Here is a 12,118-nt window from a genome sequence, read left to right as displayed (position 1 = left end):
TGGCAGATATAATCCGCAGTAACCCTTAAACTCTCTTTAAACTCTCATATCTGACAAGAAGTACATATCACTGCAAAGGCCATTTTTGCTCCTTCACAATCTACAGACCCAGAAAATAACACCGTCTTATTCCTCTACAAAACATTGCACCAGGTTAAATTAATAGCTATGGCTTATATTTTAAGTTTAATCAAGAGACTTATCTCCAAAAACATATAATCAAGAAAGAACCCACTGTATTCATTAATTTCTCTTGGACAGACTTAAAACAACAATTAACTTATCTGATTCTGTGTTGTGAACTTTGCCCAAACCAGTTCCTCCAAGATTAGTTGTGAAATTCACTGTTTGTTAATTTTCCCAGATGCACTCCGATGTCCAGCGATACACGAATTCAAAAACAGCAAAGGCAGTAACTGTGCAGGTTTTCTCTCTCTCTCCTGCACTGTCCTCACCCTGTGCTTCCTTTGTCTGCTCTTCTCCCTTTTAAAACTTTTTTTTCCAAAGTTCCAAAACAATGCAACAGCATTTAAAACAGTAATTGCTGCTCCTGGAATTCAAGGAAATCGCCTCCAACACCTAAAATACCTCAAAAAAAAGGGAGCAGCTCTTACAGCCAGAAATTTTTCCTGTCCTCCATCTTGGATTACCCAGTTCTTAAGGATTTAAAGAGCGTTCCTTTAGAGATAAGAAGCCAGTTAGCGTGGGGATCGTATACAGACACCCACTTCATGAGAAACCCCAGAGCAGTGCCCCAACGTGCTATATTGGATTAGAGCCCAAGGTAAACCAGAAATCAGGAAGCATTTTATCAAAGGGGAATAGAAACCCCACCACCAAACCACTGTGGATGCTGGACTAATTGGAACTTTCACCTCTGAGATCAATAGATTTCTTTTGTTTATGGATATTGAATAAAGGTAGGAGTCAAGTTACAGATCAGCTGTGGTCTAAGGGAATGATAGAATAGGCGAGAGATGCTGAATAGTCTAGCCTGTTCCTGCAGAATCAACAAAGTAGTAGCTTATATTTTACTTGTCATTATCACAGCAATAGATTACCATTCTTTTGTAGGATCTTCAACTTCATTTCTATCCAAATCTGGAGGTTTTAAAATTTACCTTTTCTGTCACATCACCATTATTCATCTTCCTCTCTCCAACCCTTTCTTCCCATAGCAAACCCTATTGGTACTTCGACCACCTGGCACATGTGGGTCCAATGTTGGACTCTGGAAGGCACTGACTTCTTTTTAACTCCCCTCTGATACTTAACTGCATTCTATCAGTAACTGCTGGACAGATGGGTATAGATTGCAGTATGAAACTGAAACTTTCTGGGCTGGGAACAGCTGCTCCACTGGGTCACAAAGCTGTGGGGCTCAGTCCCGCTCCGGGGATTGAGCACAGAAAGCAAGGCTGGCAGACCTCCAGTTCAATTCTGAGGGAGTGCTGCACTGTCAGTGATGCCATCCTTCAGAGGAGACTTTAGATTGAGGATTGATCTACCTGCTCAGGTGGACATACAAGATCCCAGAGAGAGTGAGGGAGTTATTCTGTGGCCCCAATCAACATCCCAGGAACAGATTGTGGTCATGATGACATTGCTGTTTGTGGAGTCCACTCTGTGCAAATCGAGTTTGAAACTCCCTACTTTACAAGAGTAACTTCAGCATTGGCTTGAGTGCATTTTGAGATTTCCTATGGTCTTGAAAATACAATATGAGTCACCTCTTATGTTGGTTACACAAGAGTTTTGTGCATTTACCTGTTAATTTGTCGTGGAGATCATGCATGCAATCTCCTCGTTCAGTGTCTGTGTTTCCTGCATGGCTAGGCTTCGAACCCAACTTGAAGATTGCAGTTCGTCTGAGGAAAACAGTGGTTCCCTCTTGTGGTCATAATGTGCAGAACAAATGATAATTTCTTGACAATCTTTCCTATTGGAATGATCACATATCTGAACGTTGTTCTGTTTTCTGCTCATTTGCAAATTTATTTAACCATTTGATCATTTGAATCAGTTCTAACATCAAATAAAATGAACCATTTAGTGTGTGTATGTATGTGTGTGTGTGTGTATATATAAAAATTAAAAATCGATACCTGAACAGTAACAGCTGTAACATTTGTTCTAATCCACTAGGATGAGCACAATATCACAAACGATGTCTTTCTCAGTCTCCCCTGTGTCCTGGGAATAACGGGAGTATGTGGAATCTTGAGACAACGGCTCAAGGAGAAAGAAGAAACAAAACTGAAAAACAGCGTGGAAAATCTTTTGAAGATCCAGCGGGAAATCGCATTGTGAACAAAATGCTAAGTACGAGCGCCCACTCAATGATGGAAAATCAGTGCACCATCACTTATCGGTGTCACATTATGTAAAGTGTATATTCATTGTGAATCTTAGTCAAGTTGTTTGCAGTGTACAAGTCGTGCAGAAATTAGAATGTATTTTAGATATTGCGGATTAGCGTAATATGAAACCCAATAACTAATGCAATAAATCAGAAACCAAATCACAAGCATGCTACCTTAACAGCGAGCTCCAATTTGCTATCCATATTACAGTTAGGAAATACAGCAGCCTCTGAGGGTTAATGGTTAACAAATGATAAGGATATCCTGAAAACAGTAGTGTCCAAATCGAATCCCATATCTTAAAAAGTAATAACACTTTATAAAGGAGTGTACCAGACTTGAATAGCTAGAACGTTAATATTACTCCAATAAATGCAGTGATCCATGACTAGGTGCAAGTGTTTTAACGTTTAAGCTCCACTGCACCCTGTCTGCAATCAGCCTCAATGTAAAAATTAAAGGATGCTTTAAAATGGAGGTCTTAACACCAAACTGTTAACTTGGCCAAATGACCTCCATTGTCTAAATGCACCAATCAGTTTTACTAACGCGATTGAATCTGTGTAGTAACACAGACGGACCTTTGGGAATTATTATTCTTGTTCATAACATAACAACAAATAGCACAATGCAGCAGCGTTATATTTGCACTGAATCGGAAGTGATAATAAGATTTTCCTCATTGAGTCCATGGAAGCTGTGCAGGGTACATTTCAAGTCCACATATGATTGCTGAATATTATGTCAGGAATTTAGCTAACTTCCTCTAAATGTCATGCTGTCAGCCAGTGACTAAATCAACTGATTTTTGCTACAAAATTGAGGTTTTTCAATTGAGTAAGCAACAATGTGGAGGGAAAATTGGCACCAATTGTTGCAAATTTACAGTGAAAATAAAAAGTTGGAAATACACAGCTGGCCCCTCACCAACTGTGATAATCACAGGTTAAATATTTAGCGTTAATTCTTCCATATTTTCAGTTTTTAATTGGAGGTTCCAGCATTTAAGGTTCCCACTCCCCCATATGCATTCCTGTCTATGTTTCAACCCCAGTTTTCTGCTGACACTAACATACTTGCTTCATTTCGGCAGCATTCGGGAAAAAGGTGGCCTCAAGCACCAATGATTCAGATTTCCGAGGCTGCTGGGTTGCTTCAGTATACTGAATCCGAAAAAATCAAACAGCATATCCTTGTACAGAAAGCACACTTTTTAAAACTGCTTTTTAAAATTTCTGGGAAAGAGAAGGCACGTGACAGTGTAGTCTTCCTCGACCAATATTTCTCGAATCGTAACTCCCAGTTTGGATGTTAATTCAAGGAATAGGAAAATTTGCCCCATTGCTTCAAACATTCTATTGCAGACTGCCCTTTGGTGAATAAATTGCTTACTTTTACGAATTACAATTTCTATTCTGATTTGATTTATTTAGTTATCCTAATCCTGTTGTTGACTTGAAACAACATTTATATTTCCAGCATTGGTATTGCCTAAACTGAAACAAAAGGAAGGAACATTCAATATCCTCTTTTATTCTGAAATTGTGAAAGCCAGCCTTTCTTTTAAAAAAAAAAGCACAATCTGTGAATATAAGACAGTGCATGTCTGGGACACAGTCATTTCTAAAACATTGTGTAATCTATTGCCATGTGAGATCTGATTCTAATTCTGTGTAAGTGGATGGATTTCGAATGAATTAAAATTTCACCCATTAAATCAGTCTTGGTGTTTGACTCTCAGTACATTTCCTGGAAAGTTATTGAAGAAATTCCATACTAAGATATTTCTTCTGTTTTCACGTGATAGATTGTGATTCAGTAGTGTGCATCTTTCTTTGGTTAATCTTCCTCTATTATCTGTAGTAAGTAAAAAGCTGTTTTACAATGTTACTAAGTTTTAAATAAAATATTACATGGAACACATCTCTTCATTCAAAGCAATGGCTTCTGAATTATTGCCAGTCATAATAAAATCAGGGGAACTGAAGGAACTCTGGAATGATACTTGCAATGCTGGTTTTGCTTCTGTTGTATTGGGGATCTGGTTTACAATATAAATCATCATCAAAGGATATTATTTCACAATCGAGTCCCTTATTCGTGGGAGGATTTTTGCAGGTGGAGTCAGTCCACTTGTCGGGAAGTGCAGATGTAAGGTCACTTGTTTGTGGATGAAGAACAATGCTCATTGCTGTTACATTGTCTTGTATCTGACTGCAGAGTCTTAAGGGATGTTCCACTTTCAAAAGGTGAGCTATATACGTAGTGCAAATAGCTTACTGTATGTAGGTTTCTTCTCTACTTCAGTTTTAGGAATAAGTAATTACTCATCAAGTAGTGCATCAGGACTATTCTTTACATATCTCCCACTCGCTGATATCAATGTGTAATCCAATTTCTCTCCATTGCTCACACCAGTAACTGTCTTTCCTGCAGAACGACTGAAATCCGAGGTATAAGCAGAGTTACAGTTGCGTACAATGTCTGTGTCACACCTGTTTTTGGGGTTTTGCTTGCAGAGGGAGCTGCACAAATCTAGGGAAAAAAGACAGAAACAATTCATAAAACATTGCAACCCAGTTTCCATTTCAGAAATTATAGGTTGGTGTCCATTAATTCCAAAACTTCTGAAAAGCTGCAGTTAATTTACCTGACGTTTGAGAGAGAGAGAGAGTCACTGCTTATTAGTGGCCAAGAATGTCAGAGTTGACAAAAAGTGGCCCACAAAATAAAAACCCGAGTATAGCTGAAAAAAAGTTTCACGCTGCAGAGTTTTCTGTCTTGCATTTCTCAAGACAGATTTGCAAGAATGCCAAATCTTGAGGGGAACAACAATTCATGCTCAAGAAGAAAAACAAAGTGCTGGGGAAACTTAGCGGGTCTGGAAGCATCTGTAAGAGAGAAGCAGAGTTAATGAGTCTGGTGATCTGTCGTCAGAACAATTTTATGCTGCACTTAAAGGAGGTGCTGATTTTGTAGAGCTTCAACAACATGTCTCCTTCTTTTAGTTATACTCACGTTCTATACTACCAAGTGATTGTGACAAAGAAAATGCATTTTTATTCAGCTTCTTCAGTATACTTCTCGAATGCATGCTATGCTGAAATGTTATATCCTAATTTTCTGACAGGACAAAAAGAATCCTCCTATTTCACCCTCACTTGTGTAATGGTGCATACATGTAACATGCTCTTTGATCTTCAGCAGCAGGAGCATGTTCACAGATAGACAGAGCTGAAATCAGGGATGTCACCAGGGCGCACATCATGGGGATAGAGGGGAGGCCACAGACAATTACAGTCAGTTCTGCTTTACTGCGATAGTTCCATTCTTGTGCAATCCTGTGTTACAATAAAACGTGTAATAGCAGCCCCATTGGCTTTATAACCAATGCAAGCTTTAAAACTTTACGCTTTAGAGCAGTGTCCCCAATTCGTTAGTTGTGTTATGGCGAATTTGTGTGAACATTCGCTGTAGCAGAAAAACCTGTACCTTTGCGTTCCACTTTTCTATTAAAACTTTACACCAGTCCTACTGATGCCTGATCTCTCCTGGGCTCTTTTTGCAAATACATAGTTAGCTCTAAAGCAGATAAGTAGAAATGAACTGTTCATGTGGGAAGGGGAAGAAGCAGGCAGTGCAGGGTTCCCCTGTGGTCGTTCCCCTAAAAAATAAATATACAGCTTTGGAAACTGTTGTCGGTAGAGTTACATTTTCCATTTTTGTTTGCCTGGTGTCTGTATTTCCAGAGTTGATTTTCCTTTATTAAAATGTATTTGGATGGGGGTGGCACTCAATGGATGGTACATGTAACTACTCCAGTTTATGGAATTAAATACCAGATACTTCATGTAATGAAGTGGGCAATCCAATGGCACCAGTTTTGTGCCACAGCCCAAGATGCACTGAAAGACCAGTATTACTGCAAAATGTAGTAATCAGCATTTTGGAGAATGAATAACATCGTTCACAGTTGGGATTCGGGTCATCACAGATGTGCCTCAGTTTGAGTTTGACGTTCACGCAGAGTTGAGAGTTTCTGTGTGGTCTTCATGTGACTGAACAGGTGGATCCTTGAGCAGACAGGGCCAGCTGCCCTGCCCCATGTAATAGTGGGAATCCAGAGAGTGGGATTTGCTTCTTCTCTGCCTCATCATGAAGACATTAGTTCTCAAAGTTTGAATGTCATGTTGTTGGTATTTTGATAACTGGGAGCAAGCTACTCCGTATTAATGTCAGCCATCTTTCTGATAAAGAGTTTATGCTTGAAACATCAACTCTTCTGTTCCTCGGATGCTGCTTGACCTGCTTTTCCAGCACCACACTTTTTGACATTAATGTCAACGATGCCAAGTTTAAAACTGTCTTTGAAAAGTGCACTGAAGGTGGTAGAACAGCTGGAGACTGCAAGTAATAAAGCATCTGCTTTTATATTCACTAGTGGGATGTGAATGTCATTGGCTGGTCAGCATTTCTTGCCCTTGTCCCTAGTTGCCCCTTGAGAAGTTGGTGGTGAGCTGCCTTCTTGAACCACTGCAGTCCGCCTATCGTAGGTTGACCAACAATGTCCTTAGGGAGGGAATTCCAGGATCTGGATCCAGCATCCTGGGTATATTAATAGAGGCGCAGGGTGCAAATGCAAGGAGATGATGCTAAATGTGTGTGGAACTCGAGATCAGCTTTAACTGGAGAATTGTGCTGAGCTTCAGGGATGACAGGGAGTCTTTTAACCGAGTGTTAAAGTGATGTTTGTAAATGATTCCAGGCACGTGGAGCTTAGTCGTGCAGATAGACTGAAGAATGGACAGAGTCCATAGGGAGAGACTGATCCAAATGGTTGAGAATTGAATACAAGAGGCTGCTGGTTTAAAAGTTATTAGCAAAAGAAAGCACTTAAAAAAAACTGATTATTTTCTGAAAAGGAAGTAGGTGCAGGATTACAAGGAGAAGGTGGGGGAGTGACACTCAGGCACTTTTGGAGAGGGGCACAGATATAATGATGTGCCAGTATTGGATTGGGGTGGACAAAGTTAAAAATCACACAACACCAGGTTATAGAGCAACAGATTTATTTGGAAGCACGAGCTCTCAGAGCAGTGCTCCTTCATCAGGTAGCTAGTGGAATAGGATCAAAGGACTCCGAATTTATAGCAAAAGATCATGATGTCATAGACTGATGGAATATATTGAATAAATCGAGGTTGCTGTCAATTCTTTCATCTTTTAGAATGGGGTTGCAGGTTTTGATTCATTAATATGTAAATCCTAGAACTTCTTTCAAGTCACATTCCCGAGATAACTGTTGTTTTCATTAAAAAATGTGACATCTCAGTTCAGACAATGCATTCAAGGTGTGAGGTTAGAGTCTGTATGCATGCCAATCGTGAGTCAGACTAGTTCTATTTCCAAAGTAGGAATTTATAAAATGTCACATGGATTATAAAATATATTGACTGCCTACAGGTTGCCTGCTTTTTGCACAAAATAGAATGTATCTGCAAATGCAAATTCACCCCACAGACTTGTATGTGGGTGTGTGCATGTCAGGAAGGGAGAGGAAGAGGGAGTGGGGGCGGAGAGAGAGAGAGCGCTCGTGTGTGTAAATGTGAGCGTGTGTGAGAGAGAGAGAAAAAGTGTGTGTGTGAGTGCTTGCATGTATGTTTGTGCGTGCTGATAGATCTGAGCTGAAATGTCACTTTTATTTTTATAAAACCTTAAGTATCTTGGGATGTGACTTGAAAGAAGTTCTGGGATTTACATACCAATAAATCAAAACCTGCAGCCTATTCTAAAAGATGAAAGACTTAACAGCAACCTCGGTTTATTCAATATATTCCATCAGTGTATGACACTATGATCTTTTGCTATGAATTCTGTGTCCTAAGATCCTATCCCAGCAGCTACCGGATGAAGGAGCAGTGCTCCAAAAGCTTGTACTTCCAAATAAACTTGTTGGACTATAACCTGGTGTCATGTGATTTTTAACAGATAAAATGGGCTGAATGGCCTCCTGTGTTGTCACTGTTCTGTGATTCTGTTTCCATCATTATCCCTGGAATATTGGCTATTTGAAAATTGAGGAGGTTGGGGGGAGGGAAAGCGATATTTTTCGGCATCTAGACAGTGTCCTTTGTATTCAAATTGATACCTCGTTTGCCTCAACCTTTGTCGAGCTGACTGCAAGAAGAACATTATGTTCATTTGGCAATCTTCCCATTGAATTTAAAGGATGCGACTACTGAAGGGACATTCCTTAGCACTTGTTTTGCTGATACCCAGTTCAGATCTCACTGTGCTGACATCTGCTTGGTACATGGATTTTTCGATTGACTCTCAGTGATCTTTGCTGTCAAACGTTCACTGCGGTGGCCCTTTGAAAGAGGAGTTTTTAAACACAAAAATAATTCATGGAAAGTGGGTGTCATAGCTAGGTCAGCAATACCCATCCCTAACTGCTCTTTGAATATGTGGCACAGAGCTGCCTTCCTGATCCACCTAAAGCTGGAAGGAGACCCACAATGCAGAGAGGATTTGGACACAGCAACACTGAAGGAACAGTGATATATTTCCAAGTCAGGCTGGTAAGTGGCTTGAAGGGGAACTTGAGGATAGTGGAATTCCCATGTATCTGCTGACCTTGTCTTTCTAGATAGCAGACGTCAGGGGTTTAGAAGCTGCTGTCAAATTAAATAGGAACAGAACTAAACATTTCAGCCTCTTGAGCCTGTTCTACATTCAATAAGATCATGGCTGATCTGTTTGTGTTTCGAATTCCACATTCCCAATAAGCTTAGTTTTTTTCTGATGCAATGAAATCAAGTTGCTCCTGCCTTAAGAATATTCCATCACCCTGCCTCCACCACCTTATGAGGCTGTCACAATAAAACATATCCTCAAAAGGTGAACAGCTAATTATAGAAGTAGTTCTGGACAGACCCACAAAAAGAAAACATCATTTTCACATCCACTTTCTAAAGACCATTCAGGATCTTATACACTTTAACTGAGTCACCGCTCACTCTTCTGAACTCCAATGAAAACAAGCCCAGTCTTTCCTCATAAGACAGCCCACTCATTTCAGTATCAATCCAGTAAACCTTCTCTGAACAACAGCCAATGTATTTACACCCTTCCTTAGATAAAGAAACTAAAATTGCACACAGTATTTGAGATATGGACTCATCCAGAAGTATAACATCTTTACTTTTTGTTCAATTCTTCTTATAATGAAGAATAACATTCCACTGGCCTTCCAGATGACATGCTGTACCTGTATAATAATGTTTTGTGAATCATGCATCAGAACACCCAAGTACCTCTGAACCTTGGAATTCTGTAGTTGTTCTTAGTCATAGAGTCATATAGTTAAGAAATAGACCCTTTGGTCCAACTAGTCCATGTTGACCATTATCCCTAACTAAACTAGTCCCATCTGCCTGCACTTGGCCCTTATCCCTCCAAACATTTCTTATTCATGAACTTATCAAAATGTCTTTTAAACGTTCACCAGTTAATTCCACACATGGACCACTCTCTGTATAAAAAGTTCATTTAAGTACATAGAACATTGAACATTACAGCGCCGTACAGGTCCTTTGGCCCTCGATGTTGCACTGACCTGTGAAACCAATCTGGAGCCCATTGAACCTACACTATTCCATTCTCATCCATATGTTTATAAAGTGACCATTTAAATGCCCTTAAAATTGGCGAGTTTGCAACTTGCAGGCAGTGCGTCCCATGCCCCTACTACTCTCTAGGTAAAGAGCCTACCTCGGACATCTGTCCTATATCTATCACCCCTCAGGTTAAAGCTATGTCCCCCTGCACTAGCCATTACTATCTGAGGAAAAAGTCCGTCCACCCAATCTAATCCTCTGATCATCTTGTATGTCTCTATTAAGTCATGTCTTAACTTTCTTCACTAACGAAAACAGCCTTTTCTCATAAGACCTTCCGTCCAGACCAGGCAACATCCTGGTAAATCTCCTCTGCACCCTTTCCAATGCTTCCACATGCTTCAACCAGAACTGTAGGCAATATTCCAAGTCCGGCCGCACTAGAGTTTTGTACAGTAATATTCTGTTTCTATATTCTTCCTGCCAAACAACTTCACATTTTTCCACATTATACTTTGTCTGCCAGATTGTTGTCTAATCATTCAGCCTACCTTTATCAGTCTAGAACCTCCACAGGTTCACTTCACAACACATTTTCCCACTCATCCTAGTGATGGCTGCAAAATACATTTGTGAAAACACATTTTCTCTGAATCTTCTTCTATGTTTCTGGAAACCACAGAGAAGAGAATGTTTGACTTGCCATTGGTGAGAGATGTAACAAAAATGTTTTTTGTGTAAGTGAAGGTGTGAATGGTATGACTGTACTGCATTTGTACAAAGTGTCCTCACTATGATAGTTTAAATGAACCATTGTCTTGGGTGTTGAGTTATTTTGAGATTGAACATGAGGGATCAAAAGGCTCTCTTTCATTCTTAAATGATCAAAAATATCCTGCCACCCTGACATTTACTGTGTTCAACAGCTGCACGTCGTGAACTCCCTTCATAAAAACATAAGAAATCGGAGGAGGAGTAGGCCATCTGGCTCCTTACGCTTGCTCCGCCATTCAATAAGATCATGGTTGGTTTTCTCGTGAACTTACTTGCCCACTCACCACAACCCATAATTCCTTTACTGTTAAAAAATCTATCTTTGGAGATCCAAGATGGCGGCGACCCAGCAAGTCTGAGTCTACAGTGCTCCTCCCAAGACTTGGGTAAAGTGGGTCACCCACCCCCACCACACTCACCAAATCATTTATAATAGCTGTTTAATTGAATTAGTTGTTTAATATTAAATTTAAACAATCTAATCTTTAGTAAAAATGACTAAAGGGAAGGGAGCCCGCAGCTCTCAACAAGCAGGAACCCCTCCCCCACCCTCTACAGCTGCAGCTGAGGCGTCCACAGCCGCCCTGGGGGACTTACCTACGGTGACAAGCCTTGTAGAAATGATCTCCAAACTGGACATGAAGATCGACACTTTCATCGAGGAATCCCGAAGTCGATGGGACTCACTCTCGGCGGCGCTGCAGAAGCACGACCGAGACATCCAGGAAATCGAACGCCAAGTCGGAGGGGCGGAGTTAAAGGCCGCGACTTCCGAAACTACAGCTCAATCGGCCGTGGATCAGGTCCGGACTCTCGAACAGCGAGTCTGGACCTTAGAGAATCACATTGACGACCTCGATAATCGAGGTCGTCGAAAAAATATTCGTTTGCTGGGCCTTCCCTCAGACTATTACGTCTATCAAGGAAAATACGGGTATTTTGACTCATGATCATAAAAAGATTAATGCGATCTTTAGAGAATTTTATTCTGAGTTATATAAATTGCAGGATTGTGAAGATAGGACGAGGAGGATGCAGTCATTTTTAAAAAATTTGACCTTTCCAGGCTGAACTCCGGAACAGGTATTGGTCCTAAATGCTCCTCTAACAGTCCAAGAAATACTTGATGCAATTAGGCAACTTCAGAGTGGTAAGGCACCGGGCCCAGATGGTTTTCAAGCTGAATTCTATAAAGAATTTACAGAAATATTGGCTGGTCCACTTATGGACATGTATAACTATGCATATAGTCAGGGCTGCCCCCCGCCTCTGCTGAAAGAGGCAAATATTTCTCTTATCCTTAAAAAAGGAAAGGACCCAGAAGATTATACAACATACAGACTAATATCCTTGCTAAATGTA

At 40.4% G+C, this 12,118-nt stretch overlaps 2 protein-coding genes across 3 annotated transcripts in view; one reads left to right on the top strand and one right to left on the bottom strand.

Moving 5' to 3' along the window:
• Positions 1-2,310, top strand: part of LOC122557617 (L-lactate dehydrogenase A chain-like) — a 30,371-nt gene extending 28,061 nt beyond the window's left edge. For both annotated transcript variants that reach the window (XM_043705363.1, XM_043705364.1), the window contains one exon: positions 2,146-2,310. In XM_043705363.1, coding sequence (XP_043561298.1) covers positions 2,146-2,310 — 165 coding nt within the window. The remainder of the gene's footprint in view (positions 1-2,145) is intronic.
• LOC122558074 (zinc finger protein 420-like) overlaps positions 1,965-12,118 on the bottom strand; it is a 54,012-nt gene continuing 43,858 nt past the window's right edge. The window contains exon 12 of the mRNA XM_043706394.1: positions 1,965-4,898. Coding sequence (XP_043562329.1) covers positions 4,687-4,898 — 212 coding nt within the window. The 3' untranslated portion in view covers positions 1,965-4,686. The remainder of the gene's footprint in view (positions 4,899-12,118) is intronic.

Source organism: Chiloscyllium plagiosum, chromosome 16, assembly GCF_004010195.1.
Source record: "Chiloscyllium plagiosum isolate BGI_BamShark_2017 chromosome 16, ASM401019v2, whole genome shotgun sequence".
Classification (NCBI taxonomy): domain Eukaryota; kingdom Metazoa; phylum Chordata; class Chondrichthyes; order Orectolobiformes; family Hemiscylliidae; genus Chiloscyllium; species Chiloscyllium plagiosum.
The sequence above is the reverse complement of the archived record's forward strand: the minus strand, read 5'-3'. Positions and strand labels throughout refer to the sequence as shown.